Source organism: Epargyreus clarus, unplaced genomic scaffold, assembly GCF_041222505.1.
Source record: "Epargyreus clarus isolate Ecla_fem2 unplaced genomic scaffold, WU_Ecla_fem_2.2 ptg000024l, whole genome shotgun sequence".
Lineage (NCBI taxonomy): Eukaryota > Metazoa > Arthropoda > Insecta > Lepidoptera > Hesperiidae > Epargyreus > Epargyreus clarus.
Window position 1 is genome coordinate 4,426,804 of NW_027332231.1, and position 27,744 is coordinate 4,454,547.

The following is a 27,744-nucleotide window of genomic DNA, read 5'->3' on the forward strand; positions in this document are numbered from 1 at the left end:
GAGTTCCCGCCATCTGGTTACGTGGACATGATTGAAAAAAAAATATTTGTCGAAAATCCATCCGATTTTTGCTATTCTAGTATGCTCTGCTGGCACTTTAGTGTGAGTTCTGGGATTAGTTATATTTTTAAATTATAGCTATGTTCTGGTCTATATAAAACCGATGAGTTCCCGCCATCTGGTTACGTGGACATGATTGAAAAAAAAATATTTGTCGAAAATCCATCCGATTTTTGTTATTCTAGTATCCTCTGCTAGCACTTTAGTGTGAGTTCTGGGATTGGTTGTATTTTTAAATTGTAGCTATGTTACTAGTCTACATAAAACCGATGAGTTCCCGCCATCTGGTTACGTGGACATGATTGAAAAAAAATATTTGTCGAAAATCCATCCGATTTTTGCTATTCTAGTATGCTCTGCTGGCACTTTAGTATGAGTTCTGGGATTGGTTATATTTTTAAATTGTAGCCATAGTACTAGCCTATGTAAAACCGCTGAGATCCTTCCCCCTGGTTACGTGAAAATAATATTAAAAAAAGTTTTGTCGAAAATCTTTCCGATTTGTACTATTCTAGTATGCTGTGCTGGCACTTTAGTGTGAGTTCCTGGGTCAGTTATTGTACAAATGTATCATTTTATTACTAGTCTTTGCAAAATCGACGAGTTTCCACTTTTAAATAACCTTTTTCCATATTTTATTTTTTTGGTTAAATTTTTGTTTATTTATTTTATCTATAAATTATTTTTTAAGTTTATTTCGCGAGAACTATCACTGAAAACTATTAGGAACTCCAGATATTAGCTAATTACACTAATCAATAGCTTTTTTTTCAATTTTGTAGAAAATGCTCTGCTGTGTGAAGTTAGCAGAGCATTATTTCATTCTGCTTTATCTCCGTGAAATCGCCAGAACTATTCCTGTAAACTATCAGGAACTATAGAACTCATGTGCATGCGAATAGAACTCTTATTTTTTAGTGCTCTGCTGGCAAATGCTGTGCTAGTTTCACGGACACTGCTGACCTAAGGTTCATGGGCGGTAGTAGCCACTGACCATCGAGGTCTGATGCATGCATGTTTGGTATATTTAAAATTTGAAAAAATAATAGGAATGTGAGTACTATGAGAGCTGCAGGTGAAAGCATCATATTAAGTAATTAATATTATAATTAACCAAATAGTACTTAAATTAAATAAATCTAGGAAATAACCTCATGTTATTACATTATTTTAAATGCCCATGCCAGCCAATAAATTGTTATTATTGAATAAGGGCGCGGTTTCTCCGGTCTTTACGTGTTATATATTGGCCTTAACCGCCATAGTTAGGCATTCGCCTTAAACAAAATTATGAAGAAGACATCTGATCCTGCACCGCCGCCGTGCCGTGGGAACGCTGACTCCGCACCACCACTCCGTTTCCATCGTATAGTCCCGAACGTGGGAATTCACTCTGGGCGCTAACATTGCCCCAGCAAGTCACTTAGGATAGTTAGTCATAGTTTAGGTTGGATTTAATCCAAAACATGTAATATTCGGTTTTGATTAAATACGTTATTCGGTCTTTCTGTATCCTGGCTGCTGCATTCCGACGCAATACATAACTTACGTGTAAATAATCTTGAGATGATGTCTGTTTCACGGGGTTTATTTTGCGTGGAACCCTAATTCTTATTCTAAAATAAAAGTACCCTAAGTTATTCCTTATATCATCAAATAACTGTCAGTAAAAGTTCCGTAAATATCAGTCCAATTATTTCAAAGATATTAGCCAGAACAAGCAAATCTAACATTTTTTAAATTGTTTTTTGATGTTTAGCATCATAATATGTATGTATGTATACTTTCATTTAGTAAAAAGCTGTTATTTGAAATTACAAACGACTATTTATTTGTAAAGATTTATTTATTTGTAAATTTGTGATTTAAAGTAGAGGGTATATAAAGGATAGTACAAGCAAAAACAAATTAAAATTAATCACTTTAATGAAACTATGAACTTGCAGTTGAATGTCAACTTAATTATGTATATATAAATTTACAATTACTGTCAGCGTTTAAATAAACAATGACCAATTACAATAACAGATGCATATAAAAATAACATACCATAGTGGTAAGAAAAACATTATAAAAATATATGAAAATGTTATATTTATTCACTGAGATGTAAGTCTTTCCTTACAGTATAAGCAGACACATGCATCATGTAGGGTTCGTTTTTGAGGAAATTTTCAATCGCCTGGCTCCTGACATCCTCCCAAGCATAGAGGTCTCTGTAAATTGGTCTCACATACTTCATCCGTCCTTGGGAGTTTACAAACGCGAACACATCACTTAATTTAGTATCATCTTTGCTTCTGATGCATAGTCGAAGCCATCTGTAGACTATTTCACTGTTTTTGCTGCCTGTTAGCTTGTATGCTTCTCCTAGACTTCTAATACTGTCTAACGGTAACGGATCTCTGTCTATTAAGTCTTGCAACAAGTTGATCAACTGGTGTGGGGTAAATGCTTTAATGTCGTCGTAAGTGAATACGTGGTCCTCTTGCTCGATGTCCGCGAGCAGCGCCGTCACCGCCTTCGTCATTGATGTGTCGTATCTGCATAATAATTAAATTACTAAGCAAGTCATCATCATCATCATCAACAACCCATTGTCCCACTGCTGGGCACGGGTCTCCTCTCATAATGAGAAGGATTAGGCCATAGTCCACCGTGCTGGCCAAGTGCGTAATGGTAGACCTTCACATACCTTTGAGATTTTTTTTTATAAATCTCTCAGGTATGCAGGTTTCCTCGCGATGTTTTCCTTTAGACCTCACCGTTTAGCAAGTGATAATTAATTTCTAATACGCACGTAACTTTGAAAAATCAGAGGTGGGATTTGAACCTCGGACCCCTCGATCGAGAGGCGGAGTTTCTTAACCACTAGGCTATCACTGCTTTTTGCCTAAGCCAAGTACTATATTTTAATTGTGTTGATATACATTGTTATAACGTAAATAATTCATCTTTATTGGAAAATATATAGCATTCTAATAGACTCACAGCCACTATCAAGATCCCCACCCAATCAATTCCCTCTTGAATATATGCATATTTTATACATTAATACATTGGATACAGCTTTCCAGGGGCTGCTGCAAGTCACGTCAGTTACTAATTTACATAAGGAAAGACACGTTTTTATGAGGTTTTTAGAAAAAAGGTACAAATCAAACTTACTGAGGAATAATCGGAGGCATTCCACTTTTATACAGCCAGGTGTTCCAATCAACTTTTTCTAGTTTATCGCTGTCCTTAAAGAAATTCAAAAGGTACGCCTTGAACTCGTCAGTGTCCAATGATTTCCTTTGGAAATGATTCAAGTAGGAGGTGAGGAATTCATCAAACACTTCTAAAAAAGAAATAAGGCACAAATTAATAACAAAGTATTGTTCAAGCACTCATGAAGATTCAATCACTGGGCTTACTAATGTATGACTGCTGACTGAGATTATTAAGTACAAATTTTGATGCATTTTGTATTGCTTTTTTACACTTTTTGCTTATGGCAAGTATAGAAATAATAGGCATGCCTTTAAAGGATATTGTGACTTCGTTTTTTTTTTTATAGTACGCCCATAATTCTAGTTTTATTAAAGCATAAATATAGTTTATCTTTGGAACAACTAAACAATATATATGATGTATTTAAGAGTGGTATGTGTAAGAATAAAAAAATGTTATTGTATTACATTACGCTCTAACCAAATGAAATCAATTCGTAAAAATAATAAATCTATCAGAGTACAATAAAATCTGGATTGCAGTCTCACCGGGTCCTCCGACCAGATCTTCGAGGTACCGCAAGAACAGGGATCCCTTCTCGTAAGGCACAGTTGAGAAAGCGTCGTCGGGATGTACCCCAACCAAGTTGACCACGAGTCGTGTCAACGGATTCTCCACACCCAACTCCTCATTCATCTAAAATATAGTCAATGATAAGATGATGAACCTTACCGGGGCCTCCAACGAGGTCTTCCAAGTAACGGAGGAACAGAGAGCCCTTCTCGTAGGGCACTCTTGAGAATGCGTCATCTGGATGTACTCCGTCCAAATCTGGCACCAATTGTGTGAGTGGGTTCGTGATACCAAGGTTACTGTTTATCTGCAAAGTGCAGATAATGAATGTATGAATGAATGGATTATATTACAGAATGAGTAAATGATTATGAATGAGATGATTTTCGAAATTAGATATTTTTGCCCATTATAAATAAAATAAATATTTCTTCAGCTAATAAACATAATGTTAAAAATGAAATTTTATGTAACAAAATCATACAATGTACAATGTAAATGGAAGAATCGCGCTTTTTGATCTAGTTTTTGATGTAAATATAGTTTAGACAACTGATAAGCAATTTGTGTGAAACTACAACTTATTTTACTTTTTTTCTTTAATTAAATGTACCAATCTTAACATACCGTCTCGCTCAACTCCTGTAGTCCGAGCAAGCTATGGAAGTCCCTGCTGCGCTTAGCCTCAGCAGAGTCGTTAATGAGGGAGGCACCCACTTTCCTCTCTAGGAAAACGGTGAAACCTTCATTCAGCCAGAAGTGTTCGAAGTTCCTATTGGTCACCAGGTTGCCTGTCCAGCTGTGCATGATCTCATGGACTATAACATCTGCTTGGCTCCTGTCACCAGCCTGTATGGAAAATAATATCGCCTTTAGTTACGAACCAATAATGATTATTGTTTCACCCATTACTGTGTATCAGTGTAGATACAGGTCCACACATCACCCAACGTGTAGAACCTTTTTTTAATGAATAAATAAATAAAATAAAATAATTATTCTATTTAATTTTACTAAATATTTATATTTTTTTTCCACTAGAGAAACTTTGCTTCATAGTCAAATAAAAGCATCAATGTTAGATGGCTGTATTGACAGAAAGTGTTTTTTAAGAAATAATGAATCTAGTCTGATTCTGAAAATAGATAATAACAAGATGTCGCCCGACCACGTCTACGCGGATCTTCATATGACGCATGGCACTATAGATGCGATGTAAAGCCATGCCAAGTACTGCCAGTTTCATTCACATGGATACATTGGTACATCAGTTAATCTCGGAATTCTCAGGTATGTAAGTTTCTTCGCGATGTTTTCTGTCACCGTTAAATCAAAGTGCTTGCCTGAGATTCGAAGCTCCGACCTCCAGGTTTGGAGGCCGAATTTCAAATGACAACGTTATTTACTTTTTATCTGTTACCGTTTAAAAAAATCTACATAACGCATGCTATATACGTATTATTTCAATTGTACTGACTTTTTACTATTAGATTAAATGGTGTAGTACATTTAATGCGATAAACAATAAGGCACAATATTATTTATGATGTGTAACGATAAATCTCTGCATGCCTGTAAATCATGTAATAAAACTCTGATTGTTGTTGGCCACAAGGATATATTATCACGTGATTATACTATAATAGAATAGCTATTGTTAAAACTTTTTATGGTTTTGCATCTGAAAGAAAAAAATATCTGAAAGTATTGTTCAAAGATTTTCAAATACTTTTGAGATAAAGATAACTTATATTTTTTTGTAATTTATAATTTATAGTCATCCTACGCCAGGCTTTCGAGATAGTCTCGAAAGCCTGGCGTATTATTACTTTCACTATTATGTATAGAAATAATTCTGGTGTTCACATGATTGTAACTCTTTTTCTTTTAACTGACTTCATTTTGGCCAATTGTTATTTGTACTTATACTTATGAGGTTACTTAATTATATTGTTGCCGAGATCCCCATATAAAAGATTTTAGCCAGTCAGCAGTTACATATAAAAACACTCACCAACAACGTGGGTGTAACGAAGGTGAGACAGGGGTTCTCCATGCCGCCGTAGGGGAAGGAAGGTGGCAGTACTAGTAGGTCGTACTGCGTCCACTGGTACGGCCCGCAGAGTTTCTCGGCCGCTTGCAGATACTTCTCGGTCTCGGCGAACTCCCAAGCGCTTTGCTCGATCTCGGCCTTCTCTGACCATACGTGGGACCTGAAAGAATGGATAAGGTAATAACATCAATATAATGCACGATTAACGCCCATTAGTTACACGCGCATACACCCATACATACGCATGCACACTTACACGCGCATACACACACATGCACACTTATATGCGCAAACACACATACACACGCATGCACACTTATACGCGCATACACACATACATACAGGGAATCCTCGTGTGAGACTTTGTAGAAAGCGTCTTTTTTTATGCCAGAGTAATTACACCTCTACAAATCAAAATCATGTATTTAACCAAAATTAATATTAACCTGGGTCCAAGTTCCCTAGACTCCAAGACAGCCACAGCTATTGCCAGGAGGTAGGAGGGTATGGGCACGGGCTGCCTGAACTTAGTCTTGGCGCTTCTGCTCTCGCCTCGGATGGCGCTCATGAGAACTGTGAACTCTTCGGGCGCTGTCACCTCCGCTTCGTACGTGAACTTCACAGCTGGCGTGTCTTGGCAGGGCAGGATCGAGCGGGCGTGGATTGGCTGGGAATAAAATAAATATTATTATGTTAACTTATGAATAACGATCTTTTATAATCAATATAGCGAAAAATTACAAGGCACAAGACAAAGGAAGCTATTTGCGCTTTTTTTCGCCCAAGTCTATATATCTTATATATAAAATACTCGTGTCACAATGTTAGTTACCATACTCCTCCGAAACGGCTTTACCGATTTTAACCAAATTTTATATGCATATTCAGTAGGTCTGAGGATACTATCTATTTTTATACCCCTAAGTGATAAGGGTTGTTCACCCTTAACTTTTTTATTTATATGGCAACACAACGTTTGCTGGGTCAGCTAGTTACATATAATACATATGTCAGTGAAATTAAAATTTGTACAAATTTGTAAAAAATTACAACCAAAACGTTAATATATAGCATTTATATTATATAAAGCGAAACCTTAAATTGTAAAGAAATAGATTTTACAAGGAGTAATTTAGGTGTAATACGCTTATTCATTTGAATTAATAACTTTTATAATTAATTTGAAACTTACCTGACATTGACTGAACAAGTAGGGATACTTTTTCCCTGATGTTTGATTTGGTTCCAACCATTGCAATGCGGTTGCTGTTGGAGACGTGCTATACTTTATCCTTATCTTTAATCTGAAAACAGATTAATGTTAAGACCATTCCAAAAAAAGGTATAAAAAAGCCAAACTTTGTACAAAAGTATGCTAACCCTTCCTGAGAGTTGCTATGAATTTGTTTCGCACAAATACAAAAACTATATATCTTTTCTACATCATCATTTTCATTTATTTCTTCTGTAAAATTTATCTGTTTGAAGGCACCACACATTGGTAAGGATATGGTCTCATTGTGAGTAATAGAAACCTTTGTATCAATTGAATCATCTTTCAACACTGTCTCTGTATCTTCATTTCTTAATTCACTCCTTTGATCAAGAGGATAGTCTTTGAAAATATGAAATTATTTTATTTGACTATTTTTATTTATTTCTATTTAGCATTAAAAATTCTAATAGACTATTATACACTATAAATACTATAAAATAAAATAAAAGTGTGTGTGTACTTATGTAAGCACATAATAACAAATTATATGAAAGAGCGTATGAAACTATTAGGAGACAAATTAATTACAAAACTATTTCATTTGTAATATCAAATTGCATAGTGTAATAAGTCATATCTATAAATCGATAATAAATTGTTATATTATTATCATTGTAACATAACCCTCTAGCTTAACAGGTTCCATTACAAAAAAAAAAACATATCACCAATACTTTCCTTGTATGAGTCTTAAACAAATACAACTTAAAAAACACAACAATACTATATAATAAATTTTTGTATGCAATGAAATAAGTACTTACTTTTCTCCAGCGGTAGCAGTATTTGCTAGAGTTATCAATAATTTTGAACCGAAATTAGGAATCGGGTCATCCACTGTATATTTTAAAGATGTACCATCTTCTAGTTCTATAGATTCTATTGTTAAATTACTAGCATCTAATATCTGAAATAACAACCATATAATAAAAAAAAATAGACTGTTTTTAAGAATTCACACACAATGTCTAAATTTTTAAGGCACAAAATAATTCACCATATAATTATAAAAGCTTTAAGCTTTAAGCTTGTGAAATAATGTAATGAAAAGTTTGTGAAAGTCCCACTGTTAGAAAACGGTCTCACAATTAAGGTACAAGTTATAATCTCTTCCTTTAAAAAGCATAGGGTGTCATTTTGGGGTCATACAAATAAGCTTGGATTTAAAAATGGGAGTTACTCAAAATCCTCTTCACATTTTATATTTATATTTTATTTATCGATAATTTTGAGAAGTTTCAAAATGTACATAAATTATAAATAGTATTGACAAGTGGTGATAATGCCAATCATTTTAATAGTAATGCTTATCCAAAATTGATATGTACAGTGGATGTTATTATCTTTAAGAGCAGTTCTTAGATATTAGGAGATGAAATGTACAACTGTTTATTGTCAGAACACCAAAACACTTGTGTTTTATAAAATTGTTATTTATTAAGTGTAAAGTCTATCAATTCACACTTGGCCAGGGTAGTAACTATCTCTCAAAGCAAAGATATGCTACAAAAAAAACTTGTAATTAAAATTTGAAAACTGTAGAACAGAAACAGTATAACCACCAAAAATATACATAAAAGAATATACATACCACTTCATCAATATCTTGGAATACTTTAAAGTTAAGAACTGCTACCCCATATAATACTTGTTTCTCAAAATCTATATTGAATTCTAAGTTTACATGTTCAATCACAGCCAATTCTGAAACAAAATAATGTATAAATTAATAATACATAATTATGTATGATACGACAATAAACAATCAACTTAATGTACTTCCTTTAATGGTGCAGGAACATTTTTACGGAAATTTTACATGACAGAAGTTATCTCAAGGAGTTCACAAAATTCTTAATGATAATATCTAGCCACTGTGGTTGACTAAAGCTTATCTAAACCCGCCTTATTCCTAAGAGGTCTGGATTGGCATTAAAGATTTGATCTTCATAGTCATGGCCAATATTTTGTTTTAAGAGGGTTTAAGCCTGGTTTCAACATAAGAAGAAAATTAACCAGATTAGAAAATTCTATTTAATTAAAAAACACAATACCTCTTTTTATAAATAAAGCTGTAATAACCATAGTAGAAACATTAAGAATTGTAACTAAATATGGCAACATAAAACATTTTAGAGCCAAACATTTAAATGACCCAATTTTTTTTAGAAAAAGTACACAAGGTCTGCAGTATCTACAAACCTACATTTAAAAATAGATATAATTATTAACCAAAACATTGTAATACTTGATTTATATGAATATTAAATATAAAATAATGAAATAAGAATAAATAAAATAAAGAATTAAAAAAAAATATTATGCATTATGAAATAAGATAATTTAAAAAAGATCATTTTAAAAATAATAATTATAGAAAATAATTATTATACATATTATATAGTACTAATTATATATTATTGCTAGGGATAATTAGTAGACAATGCAACTAGACATTAGATCCGCCCATTGTAATCAATATTAAAAATAATCTACAATAATATTACATGCAACTATAAATAAATTTAAAACTATTTTTATACAACAAAAAAAATGAATATAGAATACATACCAGGTCGTGAATACGAGGATGGATCCATTGGACTTAAGGCACCCATTGCTTTAGCTGAGCTAAAAAACAAAAAAATAAAAAATATTATACAGAAGAATTTTATGCTCCACTTATCCATCGTGAGTGGTCTATCCGTAACCAGATACTGTTGTATAATGGTTATACTCTATCTATTGTCACGCTTGATAGGAAAATTGACAATCACTTTTTATATTTATATAGACATGGTTATAACATGAATTGGTTATGCAATATGTTATGAATATGAAGGCATGGTTAGATTAGATTTCTGCTGTGACGACATTTAAAGGAAAAATACAGAATAAAACCAGTCAATCAGGTATTACAATTTTAGATACATTTTTTCTGAATCAATGCTCATGTAACTTACCAATGAGCTAGAGCAATAATATCTAAACAAAACAGTTACCGACGTAATACTCAATACATGTATATTATCGTGATTTTAGGGATGAGATACATATATATCAAGGCTACATTTATGTTAAAAATATATAAAATGTTTTTTTTTTGGTGTATATAGAAATCAGTAATATTAATGTGTTAGTATTTTCAAAATGACTTTTCCAAGCTAATATACATATTAAAATACTAAAACATATTATAATAATATTGTCTTGTATCAGAATAAATTAAAACTTAAATAATACATTGTTAAAGCAAGTGGTAATTAATTTCTAATACACACATAACTTTAGAAAATCAGAGGTGCATGCTTAGGATTTGAACTTTGGACATCTTGATCAACTTCATTTCAGCCACTAGGGTATTACTACATAGCTGTTAGTTGCATAGGTAAATCTGATAGATAATATAAGTGTATACAAACACTATCTTATATGAAAACTGGTTTGTTATTAAAATTACATAACTCTTGCTCCATTGGGCTATTTGATATCAAAAAGCGAAGTGCCTGAACGTAATACCTTGCTATATATTTGCATTTTATACACATTATATGTCGTTTAGAGCTACACCACTAAAAGGACACTGTATATTAAACTCAATGTTTAAATGCAATTCAAATGGAAGCCTACAAAAATATATCATTCTTTTTATTACATTACTAGCTAACCCGGCAAACTTTGTAATGCCATATAAATAAAAAAATGTTAAGGGTGAACGACCCTTATCACTTAGGAATATGATAGATAGTAGCCGATTCTCAGACCTACTGAATATGCATATAAAATTTGGTGCAAATCGGTAAAGGCGTTTTGGAGGAATACAGTAACTAACATTGTTACACGAAAATTGTATATATAAGAAGATCATACAAGTACAGGTTAGGCGCACTGTAATTTGAGATATACATCTAATCTTATTACATTATTCGTCTTACTTTCCTTATATTTCTATATAGACAATGTAGGTGTATTTATAGATTTACAAGTTTGTGGTTATCACACCTCGTAAGGTTATCCCGTTCTGCTCAATAAAATAATTGTTACTTGTGTTTGTTAAATTGCTTAGATATTTAAATAGCATACTTTTCTACTTTAGGAATTGATAGGTACCTGAGCTTAATAAAAATGCTTATCTATAAAACGAAATTGTACCAACCTGTTTATAAAATGGAAGGTACTGTATTTATTTCCTGATAAACAATAAAAGTTTGGTTTGCAAAATTTTAAATTAGATTGGTTTGCTTGTTTGGCCAAAACTGAAAATGCACGATTGTTTTTTGTAAAAAATCGTAAAGGGAAACGAAAATGCCGTACAAATGCAATTTTGCCGATAACCGTCATCTTTACGTCATCTAGCTATACGTCATGACTAGTCATGAGTATTTGACAACTTGTATTTTTAAGAGCAACTTCGAGCAAAAGTTTCAATGGTATACAGTTTAAGACAACGGATAAAAATATTTACCTATAGATGATTTATAGCATCAATGGTAATGATAGACCCCTAATTAAGATAAACTACCACTTTATGTTAAGATTCAATTTGAATTTAAAGAAGCACTGTATATGAATCGTTTTTAAACCACTGACAATCATAATATATAAATGATGTTCAACTTAATGTTATTGACATTGTCATTTGTCACTGTTATTTGACAGACAACTGTACGATGCGAATTTTATTTTTATTTGCATACATGAATTATGAACGACTAACTCGCACGTAATTTCCTTGAAAAGTTGATAGTTAGTTTTAAATGAAGTGTACAGATTGACTTTACAGTTTAGTTTTAAAGCGATTTCGTATCGTCGAGTGTTCAAATGAACGTGTAGCATTAATTAGCATTTATAAACATGTTGTCTAGATTTCACCATTATCACGGGACAAATATAGTGTTATTCGAAGAAAATACGGTTGCATATAGGAAAACCAGTTTCGCTCATGGTCTGACTTTCAGCGAGAAGCCGTTATTGCCGGGAGAAATATTTTTAGTGGAGATTGAAAAAACTGAACGTGGCTGGAGCGGTCATATGCGACTCGGTTTAACGTTGCTCGATCCTCAGACGGCGGCGCTCGGAGAGAAGGGGCTCCCGCAATACGCGCTACCCGATCTGGCTAATACCGGTATGTCATGGATATTTCCTATTTCGAAATCTCAAAACAATGTGCTCATCGAGATCGTTAATCAAGGAGCCAGTGGGCGTCGAGAGAATGAGCCCAGAGTTTCCGTTCTCGGTGACGGCCCCAGCGTGAAAACTCCGCGCGGTTATATTTCCAAAATGGTTTTAAGGCCACAAATGTTATCCCAGAATGGTACACCTCAGGGCATCCTCCCCATGGATGCTGGTAGCCGGATTGGTGTCATGTTTGTACCTTGTCCAAAGACTAGCAAGGATGAACAGGACTTGGCTGAGATGCACTTTATAATAAATGGCGAGGACCAGGGACCATGCTCAAAAACTATACCTTACACAAGAGGACCCCTACATGCAGTTGTTGATGTATACGGCACGACTAAGCAAGTGAAAATTATTCAGTTGTATGGAGGTTTGTATTATTGATGCAATATATATATATATTTTAAAGGTGGTAGAACCCTTTGTGGTTCGACTCCGGCGGCACCACCGCCACACCTATTTCTACCTAATAACGGCAGTGTTAAGCGCTGCTGTGTTCTGTTTTGAATGGTGTGGTAAGGGAGACAGACTTTTCCGAGGCGTTCCAGCTTAGTCCTCAGGGGTAGCGGCGCATTTGTGGCTGACCTCAGGTAGGAATATCTAATCATATCTGGGTTTGATTACAGATGTCCATGGGCGGCAGTAGCCACTTACCATCAGGTGGATTGCATGCTCGTCTGCTACTCTTATATTATTAAAAAAAAAAAAAATTACTTTAAACAGTTTTAATAAGAATTAAAAAATATATAATGTATGATAGTATATGTTTTAGTATGTAGACCATTTTATACATAATAAATTATCTAAAAAGTGTAAAAAGTACATTGACTTAAATAAATTGATTTACATTGTTAATCTCCATCCTTTGTCTTTAGTATTTGAAATAACTTATAAGTTTGTGTACACTAAAATGTCAGTTTATTTATAATAAATAAATAAATAAATAAATAGTGGAAATAATTGATTTAAAATTAAATTTAGAAAGGCTAAAATCTATGGTACATTTTTCTATGACTGAATGTTGCATGTAACAGTGCTAATTATAAATTTAAATTTTCTGTTTCAGTGAAAACATTGCAGAGTGTATGCAGGGATGCAATTTTGCAATACGTAAACAATGGCTCTGTAAAATCATTGCCTTTGCCAAAGTGTTTAAAAGACTTTTTACTATCATAGAATAAAAAAGTGATAATGTTATCTAATTATGATGACAATAAGGTTGTTAATTGTACTATATTAATGTCCCATTAGCAATTGCTATGAAGTTGTATTTGTAAAATATTATTAATGTTATTAATTAAACAATACTTGGAGCCTACTCATTGTTTATTTTAGTTATTTATGTATCTATAGCTAGTAAAAGTTTAATTTTAGTTTATTCAGTATGAATTAATTTGCACAATTTTAATACTATAGCAATTGCAAATGAGATGAATTGTTTTAATGTAAAATATTGGTATGTGTAAATTGTGAGCAGGAACTCAAAAAATGTGGGTGTATAGTGGCTTATGTTGCCATGTGTTGGTGAAAATAGCTTTAGGTAGATGTTATTATAAGAAGACATTAAAATTTATGTAATATTTTTAACTATGAAGAAAGAAATTATACAATTCATTTGGCTTTACTGCATTTCTTAAGGAATTCATGATAATTGCAGCCCTTGAACATATCTAGAATATAACATTTAAGGAATTTCATTTTCAGGTATTTATACAAACACATATTGACGCTTGCAATGTAATTCTTAGTAAGCAACTTTGAGTAAAATCTTTGAGTAAAAGTAAATTTGAGTAAAAAAATTTACTGAGACATGATTTGGACTTGAAATATTTACAAACAAATGACATAAGCTTGCATATTATTTACATCACATAATCACAATCATTCAATTAAAAAATTTGGTGAGTTTATTTTTATCTTTTAATATTTCAACTTTAATTCACTCACCAGTATATATTTTTTAAATATAGCTTATTAAGGTTTGCCTTTCAAGTGTTGATATGTTGCCTTTGGGGACTCAAATGAATTTATTGTCTAAGGCCGAGAACGCACTGTAGTGCGTTCGAAGCCTAATGCAGATAATGCCAGAGATGTTAAGTGTCAGGCATTCATCAAAATGGTAATGTCGCTAAATCAAATAAATTATAACTTTTTCATTTGTTTATTGGCGGCATTAAGATAATGCAAAAGTTTGTAAAGGAAGACTTTTTTTCCATATCTACCTATATTCAGAAGGCGGCAAATTACATCAGTTCATAACACTGGTCTAGTGCACTGAAAAGTAAACTAGGTGCCATAAAGTAGCGATTGGTGCTTATATCATACATATTTCTTTTTATTAAATCTTATTTAAAATTGACTATTTGTGATGAAATTACAAAGTGATAATTGAAAAAAATATGTTTGTATCTATTAGATTTTACCAAAGGGAATTCAATCGCGTAAAATACAATATACCTATAAATAAAAAAAATATTTATGAAAATGATTTGTGCTAAGTGTATGAGATGGAAGGAGTATCCGCCAAACAAAATTAATACCAGCCCGCAATTCGATATCATACATCGCATATGTTTATTTGATTCCACTAATTATTATTTTTTATCTATGAAACCATACGATATTTGTAATGACCCAATTAAATGTGTTCGTCAAATTCAATTTCCGTCAAAAGCTTGTAATTATGAAATTATTTAAGTTAGTGTTTTATATTTATATTGCAACAAAGAAGAACAGTTAGGTCCCAGTGGTATGAATTTTAATCTATTGTAGAATTAAAATCCCAGTCGCGCAAAATGATTTAACGGTGAAAGCAGACATCGTGATCGTGAGAATATCGTATATTTAGCAGTGTATATAAGCAATGTAGCCAGTGTGGTTACACTTTCGATTCTGTCGGGACAGTCCCGATTTCGATGATAACGTCCCTCGTCCTGAGAGCCTATTAAGTTTGTCCTGATTTTTAATTACATATAAATCGCGGTTAACGTTGGGGACACCGGGACGGACAACCGGAAAACTGGACATTTGGTCACTTTAGCCATGACCAACGGTGTAGCTCCTTTACTTAGATCTATAAAAAAATATATTTCAGAATTGTGTTGAATTGTACTCATATAACAATTGTTAAATCATGTCCAACGTCTGTCTGTAAAAACTGTAAAGAAACATAGTACCCTTAGGTACTTATACCTTTTTTCAAATTTACGTAGATTTATTTATTTGTACAAAATAAATTATGTACTATCCACTATTTCATGTTCCTTAACTTTTTATTAGGCAGAGTCCCAAGAACGTATGTATTCTACATGATTTTTTCTTATTTCTATCAAGATTCCTATTAAACAGTTATTTGATAGGAGAAACTTTTCATCTTTATAACATTCGGAGTATTTTAAAAAAAGTCCAATTTAAATTCTTGATTTAAATTATTTTCTTTGTATGTATGTTGATATTTTGTAAATATACACAGATATATGCTATTACAATATCTGAATAAAATTTATCACTGAAGTGGGAGCATATCCCTATAAGAAAATGTCATTTCTTTTAAGATTTAAGTTTCTCTCAAATAATTATGTACCTAAACAAATTTAACTAGATATGTTGTATGTTTGTGCAAAATTGTATCTTAGCTTCAGCGAGTCTAACTTAACAATAATAATTTTCAATTTGAAACATGAAGGCTGATTACATTCGGTTTTATTTATATTAAAAATGAAACTTACATTGTTTTATAATCTCATTGTTTTTAGTTTTTTATAATATTAGAAATGAACTTTTCATTTTATGTTGAATGCAATCTCTTCGTAAAGCTTATTAAGCATTTATTGTTAAACGCTACAATAAATGAATATTTTAATATTTAATAGAACTATAGTTCCTTAATTAAATATCTAGCAAAGAAATTTCTTAAAAAACGTTATTGATATCTCTTAGCAGCTTATATTATGATACGTAAGGAGTAATTAAAACATGTATATAAAGGTAAATGTCGATTTTTTTTAATTTTCCTTATATATTTTAAGATTTTTACAAATACTAGGTACCTATATAAATATGAAAGTGCCTAAATATTTTACTGTATACTTTTGCAGTCAAAGTATGAGCGTTTACACAGCGCAAGTGCACAGTATAAGGATCCATATATTTGTTCCGTGGCAAGCGTCTGTGAAAATTGTTTCAAATTATAACGGGGTCTTAAATGACGCATGTCGTCAACGGACGTGTAATAAAGACAAAGGCCAATGAGTAGGAGTCGAATAGGTATAGTGAAATCTTGAGTTAAAATATGACAATACACGATCTGCCGTATCTTATTACGAACATAAGAATAAAGCGTAGTGTTCTAATTTTAATTTATGTAGCCCATTGTAGTTCATTCAACAACGGAGATACTGGTAATTAATTTATAATAAAAAGTCGGTTTTCTATAATATTCAACCGTTTAGCTTTTTCAACTTATCCTTTGTAATGTCACTGTAGCTTTCAACCTGAAGTTAACTCCAATTTCCACTGAACAATACGCAAAATCCTCAACTGTGACGACTGACCCACGCCGTCTCATCCAAACTGCCTTTCTATGTAGACACGAACTCTCCACATATTAGCAAAGGTGGCTATTTTAGGTATATATTTTATCTGGTATGTTGTTTCCTTCACATCGCAATTAACTGGGTATTATCTCCTTAATAATAACAGTTAAGGCAATATTCCTCCACACTGGTCAGTTTACTGCTACACTATATACCTACTTTTCATAAGACTCAGTGATTCAGAATACTTGAGAACAAAGATCAAGGCAATGTGGTATTCCAAAAGGTTAATAGTTTAATAGGGTATTATTCACGTGTACTTATTCTAATTTGGGAAATTGTCTTGCTCTTCAAATAGGTCTATAATTACCTATGACCGAGTAAACCTACAAAAACTGTCATAAGGTCATCACACCCATTAGTCCAAAAAGTTAAAAGTTTATTGGATTTTGTATTGTTACTTAGCTATTCTTTTTCTCAGATTTCTAAATAGCCGTATAAATAGTAGTAATATTATAGTAAATAGATGAGCTAACCGACGGCGATCCGCACTACGGTGTTGACGACCAAAATACGACCTTATTTGACGAAAACAATCTATTTATAAGGCAAATTAGATAAATCAGAAGCAGTGATAGCCTAGGTTCGAATCCCAGGCACGCTCTGATTTTTCGAAGTTTTGTGCGTATTATAAATTAATTATCACTTGTTCTATAACGGTAAATGGTAACATCGTGAGAAAACCAGAGGGATCTTAAAAAAATGTTCTCGAAGGTATGTGAAGTCTACCAATGGCTAGCACGATGGACTATGGCCTAATCCTCATTCTGAAGAGACCCGTGCCCAGTAGTGGGACAGTAATGGGTTGACGAACAAGGCATATTTTATAACATGTGAGTACCTATATTTATTTATTTATCACCATACTAATAAAATTGTAAATATATAAGCTTATTCACCCTGTTATTAAAATATTCGTCTGGTTCACTTTCGTACTTGCATTTCTAGAAGAAAAAATAAGTAAGTACTTTCTTTGAGATTCATTAATATTGATAATAATCACACACTTCATTGTGAACGTTTAATTTACGTTAAGTTTGGTATTCAATGGTAATTCTTTTAGAAACAAAGTTCGGCTACCTTAGCATTGTCTCTTAAAGTCGTCCATTGTACTTTTTAATACCTACCGATCATTGTACACGATAGAGGTGACATTCTATTACAGTTACAATACTATACTGTACACACAACTATTATTATTAAAAATCCAGTTTCATTTTCTATGACAAAGCCATTAAACTTTTGGCCCAGTAAAATATAAACATTTACAAAGCCACAACTACTGCCATCTATATTGCGATTAAGTAAATCAACTTTTATGCCGCTACTCCTCAAAAGATGGTATTGCTACTTAAGAAAACACTTTATTCGGCACCAGGTGGCGCCATTTAATTTCAATGAGAGCAAATAAGTTTTAATTTATTAAATAGAGATCGTAAGTAAAATTTAATATAAGATTATTCGATTACTTTGTTAGTCTTTAAGAATATTGTATTATGAAAGAAATAAAACAAAAAAAATATATTGATACTTTTATTATCACATATTACATACAGGTAAAATAATAGATTGATACACTATTTACCACTACCAGAACAAAATGAAGATGCAGGAAGACACTGGAAAAAAACAAGATATTAATTTTTATTTTTTTAAACTTTCAACAGCACATCAATGACGTCCGCTAAAACTGGCGCATGTGCACGTAGCAGTCGTCCGCTCCGATGCCGTGGGACCCGCTAAGGGAAACTTTGTTTGTTTGGTTGTAATGAATAGGCTCAAAAACTACTGGTCCGATTTTAAAAATTCTTTCACCATTCGAAAGCTACATTATCCACGAGTAACATAAGCTATATTTTATATGAAATATATTTGATAAATAGATGTCGAGGTGGTACAAAGTTTGCCGGGTCAGCTAGTGTGTAATAAATTTTGAGAAACAATATGCGAGCGGGCGCCCGCAACGTACGAACGCTCTATGCATCCGAGCTTACCGCGTGTGTAAAAACCCGTCGCACGCACACGTCAATTGCACTGCTCATACAATTTTTATTCCATACACGTATGTGAATACGCCAGTTTTAGCGGACGTCCTAAAATTAATAGATATTTCGCAATTCGTGTCATGGGAACTTGTGCATTATTGCGACGTTTATGTTTGTCGTACCTATGCCGTTTATTCTACATGTTTTATAATTTAAACTTTGATAAGTAAAATAATATTATGCGAGAACATTTATAACTGTTGGTAAGAGCAGGCAGTGCTTAATAGTATGGATGGATTTGAGAGGAGACTTGTAGCTAGTAGTAAGAAATAAAAAGGGTTGCGACATTTAAAGGGCCACAATACCAAACTAAAAGACAATCATGAGATGTGAATAATTTGTAATGCAAAAAACTACGACGCAAACTGCTGGCCAGGCGTCCCTCGTTCACGGTTCCACTTAGTCCACGTCCGCTACTCTACGTCGTCGTCTCGCAGTTTTGTATTTTGACCCATCCATAGATCAATCACTAGATTTATCTGTAATGGAAAATATTTAGTACCTTCCTATGGTGGACCATATATAAATGGGTAACCACCTTTATACATTATTGTTTACCTCTTCATCAGAATTATCTCCATCACCATCACATCAAAAACAAAATTAATTACAAGATAAAGAGTTACCCCATATAGGCTCCGCTTACTTTAGACAAACCCTTAATTTCAAGCAGATTTTTTATTTATTTCTTATTTATGACCCACTAATATATTAGTGGTTTGTGGAACTAGCGGACTTTTTTATAACTAACCTTAAACACGATTGGAGGTGGAGATCAATCTTTATACATTTTGATATATCATACCATCATAACACGTATTGCTACGATATTGAGCCAAAGGACTACATTAAAAAATTATTGTGTACCTACCGGCGAAATCTGTCCTTTTTATAACAGAACTAAAAGACTATAATTCAAGAGAAGTGTAAGGTGTACTACGCGGATGTTTGCAAAACGCAAAGGCTCCTTTGACTTATTTTTGCTTAAAAACAGCAGTGTTAAATGCTGCTATATTCCGCTTTGAAGAGTGTGGTATGGTAGAAATACTTGTCAAGTGTTCCAACTTAGTCCTCATGGATAGAAACGCATTAGTTGCCAAGCTCAGGTAGGAATCTAAACTTATCTAGGGATGATTACACATATCCAAGGGTGGCAGTAGGTACTTATTATCAGGGTAATATTGGTTGAATTTAACTATCATGCTTTCTGAGCCCAAGTAATTCAGAAGCACAGTATAATTATGGATGCATACTAAAGATGGATAATATAAAATATTGCAAGTTAGCTCTTAACTTGGCAGTTATTTTTTTAGACAGCATTTTTCTAGTCTTGTTGCTCAAGGCAGAGTTTCATATGTTTACCGTCAAAATCAGTTCAGTGTTTCTAAAATAACACCCTTATTAGAAGAATGGGTATTTGATCTTTGATTGTAGAGACAATACCAAGTAGTTGATTTGATATCACAGACAGAATATAACTAGAGTATAACTTATACTAAGTCCATTCTTTGGTATTTTCCTGGATACTTATAGATTAACTAATATAGATACTTTAACTTGCCTATATAAAATAATACTTATCAGTCTAAGTAGATTGTATACTTACAAATACTTACGCAATTCCTCCTTGATTCACCAAGCTTTAGCATCACAGCACTGCTTATCTTAAGACCACTTATGTTTATGAGCAATACTATCACAGATTTGATATTTAAACTTTAAAATTATAATAGATTTTCAGAAATTAATTATTCATTCAACCCTGTATTCAATCACAGATCAGTTTTGTTAAATAAACACTAACTTTTTAAATATTTTGTCCAAAGTTCAGAACACTAATAACTTTCATAATAAGGAACTTTTGGACACCACACACAGACACTGAGAAAATATTTTTCACAATATTTCACTGAATGCTTCATTGCTTTCTAAATTTAGTGATTCTGCACTTAATCACAGATTGATTAGTAACTCTAAATTCAAAACTTTTGATCGTTAAATCTTTTGATTCTACTTTTAACAAACTTCAACAGCACCCACTCACTTAACTGCACTTCTAGACTCACAAATTCACAAGGTATAAAAAAACTACAACATTGGATTAAACAATCTATTATTGTGTACACACACTACACATCACCTAATACACTTATTACACTAAACTCATGGTTCATCATAATGTTTACACAATTTGTTGCAAGGTACTAGCAAAACTATTAAGAACTATATTTATTAATCCACAATGATAAATTATTGCTTTGCACTTAACTGTGATGAACACAGCACTGCACAAGGTCAAACATTTAAAACCTCCACATAAACTAACATTACAAACACCTCACAACACTACACGCACAGTTTAATTTATCTAAATGTAAGTATAATCTGAAAATGAAAGAAAAGCTTTTAAAAATAGATCTTATACTATAATGTCTCTTCCATAATGTCATCACTTTTAACCGTATGCTATGCAGTCCCACCCCGTACCACTACAATCACAAGATGGTCTTCTTTCAGACTCTCCTCAGTAAGATTGTGGCATGTCCGTTTCAGCAGCTCAGTTGAGAACTCACATGGTGGGAAAGAATACAACACACCAGTGGCCTCAGTTTCTTTATTCAACAGAGATATAACTCCAGCTGCTTCCTTTTGTTTCAAATATGATACCAAATTCCTCATTGGTCTGGTTTGAATGCTTGTATCCTCATTGGTAACAGCCGTTGATGATCCGGCAACCCCCAAAAAGATAGCATGTGAACTGGATGTGGCAATACGCTTTTGTACATCATCCAATTTGGGCTGGTCTAAACGCAGCCGCTGTGTAATTCTCAGTTGATTTTTACCATCTTCATCTTTCATTAGGCTGTCAATGATTTCAGAATCACCATCTGTAAGATGGAATTTAGTTGGGAACAGGGAGTTTTTCAGGATCAATGCCCCATTCCATATTGTCGTAGCCTTCCTGACAACTTCAGGCAATGTCCTGGCAGATGCTAGCATGCCATTGTTTCGGCGTGGTGACCCATCTGAGTCACTGTCAGGGGAACGTCGTCGTGGTGAACGAGATCGAGACCTATCAGCTCCCGGTTCTCGGGAGCCTGAATGTCGGGGTCGACCTTCGTACTCGCCATCGACTGGCGGCCGCCTCCACTCCTCGTCCCTATAATCCCCTGTACCATGGTAAGCACCACGATACATACCACGCCCACGTCCGCGATGTCCACCTCTACCCCTATATCCTGTGCCATAACCACTATAACCATCCTCCCAGGTGCCTTCATAACCTTCGTACCCCTCCACTGGCCTTCCATCCTCACCAACAGGAGGAGCATATGGCTTTGGTCTGAACTGTCCACCTGTGCCAACATCAGCAAAATCAATCCGCAGGCGTCTATCAGGCCCACCCAATGGAAATCCTCTCATTTCTTTTACAGCTGCTTGGGCAGCATCAATTGAATCATATAAGATATAGGCATGAGCTTCACCCTTCGCATATTCTATTTTCTTAATGGCTCCAAATCTGTCAAACTCTCTTTCCAGTTGTGCAACAGATGTCCATGGGCCTAGACCACCCACCCACACTCTAGTTGTAGGGGTAGCTTTGCCATAACCAATTTTGCACTGGAATTTGCCAATGTACTGGCCAGACAGCTCAACTTTAGCACGATGAGCCATATCTAATGTTTGATATCTGACAAATGCAAAAGCATTGCCAGTTCCTGGTGGGGGCCTTTTAATATCAATGTCCTCAACAATACCATAACGTCCGAAAATACGACGAAGTTCCTCATCAGATATATTAATTTCCAAGTTACCGGCAAAAAGAGTTCTGGTGGCTAAGGGATCATCTTCGGGTTGAACATGGTGAAGATAGTTAGGGAATTTATCTTTTTTGTTTTCCATTTTCTCAAAAGGTGGATGATGAGGACGGGGCATGTATGGACGCGGCATGTAGTGGGGATGGGGAGGATGATGCATCGGAGGGCGGTGGTGCATGGGAGGACCGTGGGGACCCGCCATTGGATACTCATGCATTGGCGGACGGAAATCTCTATGATGGGGCGGAACAGTTGGGGGTATCCCGTAAGCTCTCTCATCCGGCGGCGGCCTACGCCTTTCGGGGACAGGAGACCAGGCGTAAGAAGTGTAGGGGCGATCATAGTCGGGAGGAGTTATGCTTCGAGGCCTACTTCTGTACTCTGATCTGACGGGTTCATACACAGGGTCAACTATGGCCACTTTGTCATACAAAATGATTCTCGGCTTTGCATGTTTAGCGTCTCTCGCGTCTTCTGTACTGCGGAAACAGATATACGCAACGCGTTCGTCGAGCTCATGGGAAATTTTGACGCTGAGGTCACCAAATTTCTTGTACTCCCTGTACAAGGTGTCTTTGATAATTTCGTCCGATGCCTTAGGGTGTAAAGCGCTCACACACAACACTTTATAATAGGGACGGCCGGAGTCCTCTCGAACATCGCGAGAGCGTACGTAATCATCGCGATGGGGCGATACGTAGCGGCCGCGGGGGCTGGGCGAACGCACCCGACGGCGGACGCGTTCCGGGGTGACGCGTTCGTCGGAGCTGTCATCGTACCTGCCTATGCTACTACGCGTCCTTTTCGATCTCGGCATACTGTCCCTGGACGAACTCCTCTTCATGTTACGAATTTTCACCGTAATACGATCTCTATCTCTATCGCTACGCGGTAATCCAATCATGTAAGCTCAGTACGATGAACCACTATCTGAAATGCACAACATTACACGTCACTTCAAAATGTCGTCACTTTCCAGAACGAGCACTTCGCGAAAAAAGTTATCGACTATCGTCTTACCACAAACAATTAGCGACCAAAGTCACTTCGCTATGATCACAACACCTTCTCACTATAAAATAAAGTTAAAAACACTTCAAAACATACAGAAATACAACAATTCGAATGCTCTCGGCACTGCACCGCACAAACGATTTAGAAATTATTTCGGAACAAAATAAAATGGAGGATGGCGCGGTTTTAGTGTTGCCACTTGCTAGAGTCATCGATATTTTATTTTATAGCGTTGTCATGAAGCAAATAACCATTTTAGAAATAACCATCAGCATGTAACTGGGTTCTTGGGACTTAAAATCTCTAATATCACAGTTCCTGCTGGCAATGGAAATGTCGAAGTGTTGAAGTTAAGTTTTTCTACGTGGTATGATAGTACCCTAATCTATTTTCTTGGCTGAAATAGTTTGTATATCTTTTTTGGTAGTCTATGGTAAATTTGACACTCAAGACTCAACTGATGTGTTGCGTTGCATGACAGATGACAACTAATCGAGTCGGGTTCTCGGTTTTGTATCATTAATATCATTTTATTATTGTAATTATTTTGTACTTTGTAGAAGAAAAAAACAAAGCGAGTGCAATACACACTGGGTGCCAACTTTCAGTATATTTTAAATTGTAAGTATAAAAGTTACAATAAATACTTTGTTTTGCATATTTTTTATTAATGTTATTAATATTTGATATGTTTTATGATCATAGAAATACTACTTGTAAATAATTTGAAATAGTTCACTGATTTTTCTGGAACTTTCAAGGAGTTACAACATCTATAATATCCTATCTAAACTCTAAAGACCTTTCAAAATTATATATCATAAACATAAACATTAAAAGACATCATTTTTATTAAAAGTAGCTCACAAGCACGATATTCACCTGACGATCGGTGAAAACTGCTGCCCAAAGAGTATAGTAACCTATCAGCTGCCCATGTCCACCTGTAAATGACTCAAGATCAAAGGCTCACCTGCGATTAGCCATTGTTGCATTGCTTACTACAAAGACTTAGAATGCCTTTAAACCAGACTACAGCGTTTTTGACACAACTATTATTAGTCCAAGAAAAAACTCCTTTTTTCTTGACTTCTTTGACTCCTCTAATAACATATATTTAGTTTTATAGCATTTAAATTTGCATACCTTCACAGTTGAGTACACAATAAACAATATTAACACTTAACTATGACAGAATAATACTAAAGATAAAATATTTACATATTACAGGTGTCTGATCAGCATACAACATTGTATTTAACTAAGAGATGTTTACTGCTAATATAGCTGCAATATAGGTTAAAGTTAAATATAAGAAACAAGGAGCAAAAGCAAACAGCAGGCTTACATGGTGGATTTCTTACCAAACATTTGAAAATGGATATTTTAATAAAAGTTAACAATCAATCGAATGGAAGAGATAAACTTGCAAGGTTGGTATTATAGTTTACTTATTTATTTATGTATAAGTATGAAAGTAGGGTAATAAGTAGTCTGTGCAATATACTCTATCTACTAAGAGTAGCATCGGCATTTTGGTAGGTCAAGAGAAGATGTTGCTCTAGATACTAAGTACCAAGAGGCACTGTAATACAACAAATAACATATTACATCAAAAACAAGAACCTAAAAACAAGAATTTATCTATAAAAATCAAATGTCTTTAGAAAAAACCATCTTCCACTGCCCTGACCTATGCCTGAATAAATTATAATCATCATAATATCATTAAAGTGATACATTGTTATGTAACTTTTTGTTCTATCAATGTGTTATATAAATATAGTCATAATAAATATTATACAATTTTGAGATAAATATGCTATCTAATCTTTTAATGCAACTTAATTTTTTATGTGTTTATAATGTGTACAATTTATGACATAAAATTTGTTCTAGACTTACAAAGATTGATGGAAGTTATGTAACTGTAGATATCTCCTGTAACATTTTATTTATTTTTATATATAAGTGCCTAATCAACATGTAGGCCACTTAAAGATGAGTGGCAAGAGCCGTCTAGGACATCTGCAATTAACCCCAAATAATAGTTTTATTGATTGGACCTAAATAAAACATACATTGCTAACATTGAAAAATAAGTTGGCACCTTATATCTCAGTATTCCTTCCTTATCAACTCTGCAACCCTAAATACTGATGCTTAACACTTGTTTTTAAAGTACATATATGAAATATGTATGCAACTTCTATATATGGCAGCTACCTTTATTAGTTCCATCTGCTGTTCACAAGGGTCTTTTCATAACTGAACAGCCTGTTCAAACTATAGTCTACTTAGATGCTTAAATAAAATTGGAAGAGGTTAAAGAAGATATGATTTCTCTTTGATGCTTAAGAAACAAATACATACTAAGATATTTTCAAAATGTGTGACGTCCATCTCATTTAAATAAAACATTAATCATTCATAATTCTTTATTTGCTAGACTATGGGTACAATAAAAGCTTTTAAAGTAATAAATAGTTATTATAATTTAAAATATTCTGTTGAATTTAATGTATTATTTTTGTTAATTATAAGAAATCATCTTACATTACAGGTTGATACAATATGCTAGTCGCTTAGTTTGGCATCAGTTGGAATCAAGAAATGCAAATAAATACTCAGTGGACAGGATAAAAAGCTTAGAAAATACACTTAGTTCATTTAGAAAAGGTATGTCTAATGTTTATCAACTTTAAATATTGCATAGGAGTCAAACTAGGTGAGCTAAGCTATATTGCTCAAAGGGATTTAAATATTTAATATCAGCATGTTACATGACGATAACATGAAGTGAAGAGTTATGTTAAAAGGCAGAAATTAATTAGGTAGTTGTATGCAGGAATTTATTATAGTCTGTTGTTATACATTATTAATATAATATTTTTCTTTTCAGTTTTACGACTTGGAAGATGTATTGATATCTGCTACACTGCATTAAACAACATGCACATTGATGATCCAATTTTGAGATTTGCTCTGACTACAAGCAAATTGACCCATGGCTTATATCTTTATGCTGATCACATAGTGTGGCTTGCCAAGAGTGGATTTTTGAAGACTGACACAGATAAATGGAATCGTACAGCAAATAAATTTTGGCTGTTATCCATTATTGCCAATTTAGTAAGAGATTTTTATGAAATTCTTCACATTCTGGAGTTAAATAGAACAACTCTTTTAAAACCGTCACATCTTTTAAATGGTTCCATACAGAATTTTGATTTTTATGTGAGCATGAAACATCTGTATACAGTTATACATTGTCACAAGGATGTTTTTATTGATACGTTAAAGAACTCTTGCGATTTATTTATTCCATTGACTGCATTAGGATTTACGAAATTAAGCCCTAGTGCAGTAGGTGCATTGGGAGCTGCATCCTCCATTGCTGCATTAGTCACGATAATTAAACCCATAACAAAGCTTGTGCCTGCCTAAATTATTAATTATTAAGTATTTTTCAAGTTGCATTTATTCTTCCCAATGGTTGTTGGTTTCCCTGATATGTGATATTTTCTAGTGTGTATTATAAGTACAGAATTTGAAAAATAATTGGTATATAAGTAATAAGCAAAATATGTTTACAAGGATAAAATCATTGTTTATTCTTAATCATATTGTATTTGCCTTTATTTTCCTTAAATTGTTGTATATAATGTAAAGGTGTTAAAGTTGAAAATACTGTTGTATTTTAATAGATTCATGGTGAATGTAATATTTTTATAATAATAAATATGTCTCGAAATCCATAAATCCCGTATTTATTTATTGCTACTGATCATAAATGTTAAGTACATGCGCGATGTAAGGTTACACAAAGAGAAAGAAAAATACAACAGGTGTTAGTAATAAGCTCTTTGTGATACGTGCTAAGTACTTTCATAAATTCAAAACAATACACATGGATGTA

At 33.7% G+C, this 27,744-nt stretch overlaps 4 protein-coding genes across 5 annotated transcripts; 2 read left to right on the plus strand and 2 right to left on the minus strand.

Moving 5' to 3' along the window:
* Positions 1–1,968: 1,968 nt before the first annotated feature.
* LOC140752179 (leukotriene A-4 hydrolase) lies at positions 1,969–11,536 on the minus strand. 2 transcript variants are annotated; one of them, XM_073086385.1, is made up of 11 exons: positions 11,332–11,536; positions 9,748–9,806; positions 8,767–8,879; positions 7,940–8,082; positions 7,092–7,203; positions 6,346–6,566; positions 5,861–6,059; positions 4,474–4,695; positions 3,822–3,969; positions 3,229–3,400; positions 1,969–2,603 (listed from the first exon to the last, which is right to left on the minus strand). In XM_073086385.1, the coding sequence occupies exons 1-11, from the start codon at positions 11,514–11,516 to the stop codon at positions 2,156–2,158; spliced, it is 2,022 nt and encodes a 673-aa protein (XP_072942486.1). In that variant the 5' UTR covers positions 11,517–11,536; the 3' UTR covers positions 1,969–2,155. The 2 variants fall into 2 exon arrangements, with proteins under 2 accessions (XP_072942486.1, XP_072942485.1); XM_073086384.1 differs by lacking the exon at positions 3,822–3,969 and adding an exon at positions 4,006–4,153.
* Positions 11,537–11,821: 285 nt separating this feature from the next.
* Positions 11,822–14,119, plus strand: LOC140752293 (neuralized-like protein 2). Its single transcript, XM_073086529.1, has 2 exons — positions 11,822–12,723; positions 13,420–14,119. Exons 1-2 carry the CDS (start codon positions 12,030–12,032, stop codon positions 13,527–13,529), a joined length of 804 nt encoding a protein of 267 aa, XP_072942630.1. The 5' UTR covers positions 11,822–12,029; the 3' UTR covers positions 13,530–14,119.
* A 6,970-nt stretch (positions 14,120–21,089) lies between these two features.
* On the minus strand, positions 21,090–24,016 carry nito (RNA-binding protein spenito). Its single transcript, XM_073086694.1, has 2 exons — positions 23,832–24,016; positions 21,090–23,741 (listed from the first exon to the last, which is right to left on the minus strand). Exon 2 carries the CDS (start codon positions 23,713–23,715, stop codon positions 21,460–21,462), a length of 2,256 nt encoding a protein of 751 aa, XP_072942795.1. The 5' UTR covers positions 23,716–23,741; positions 23,832–24,016; the 3' UTR covers positions 21,090–21,459.
* Positions 24,017–24,288: 272 nt separating this feature from the next.
* On the plus strand, positions 24,289–27,587 carry Pex11ab (peroxisomal biogenesis factor 11ab). Its single transcript, XM_073086695.1, has 4 exons — positions 24,289–24,446; positions 25,056–25,258; positions 26,389–26,504; positions 26,728–27,587. Exons 2-4 carry the CDS (start codon positions 25,203–25,205, stop codon positions 27,270–27,272), a joined length of 717 nt encoding a protein of 238 aa, XP_072942796.1. The 5' UTR covers positions 24,289–24,446; positions 25,056–25,202; the 3' UTR covers positions 27,273–27,587.
* The last annotated feature ends 157 nt before the right edge of the window (positions 27,588–27,744 follow it).

Excerpts from the sequence above, each read along its gene's own strand:
- LOC140752179 (XM_073086385.1), bottom strand. The coding sequence starts at position 11,516 with ATGACGGTTATCGGCAAAATTGCATTTGTACGGCATTTTCGTTTCCCT. Across the intron at positions 6,567-7,091 it reads ACTTGTTCAGTCAATGTCAG|CCAATCCACGCCCGCTCGAT; the intron begins GTAAGTTTCAAA and ends TTTTATTCCCAG. Across the intron at positions 3,401-3,821 it reads AGATCTGGTCGGAGGACCCG|AAGTGTTTGATGAATTCCTC; the intron begins GTGAGACTGCAA and ends TTTCTTTTTTAG.
- LOC140752293 (XM_073086529.1), top strand. The coding sequence starts at position 12,030 with ATGTTGTCTAGATTTCACCATTATCACGGGACAAATATAGTGTTATTC. Across the intron at positions 12,724-13,419 it reads AATTATTCAGTTGTATGGAG|TGAAAACATTGCAGAGTGTA; the intron begins GTTTGTATTATT and ends TTTCTGTTTCAG.
- nito (XM_073086694.1), bottom strand. The coding sequence starts at position 23,715 with ATGATTGGATTACCGCGTAGCGATAGAGATAGAGATCGTATTACGGTG.
- Pex11ab (XM_073086695.1), top strand. The coding sequence starts at position 25,203 with ATGGATATTTTAATAAAAGTTAACAATCAATCGAATGGAAGAGATAAA. Across the intron at positions 25,259-26,388 it reads GGAAGAGATAAACTTGCAAG|GTTGATACAATATGCTAGTC; the intron begins GTTGGTATTATA and ends CTTACATTACAG. Across the intron at positions 26,505-26,727 it reads ACTTAGTTCATTTAGAAAAG|TTTTACGACTTGGAAGATGT; the intron begins GTATGTCTAATG and ends TTTTCTTTTCAG.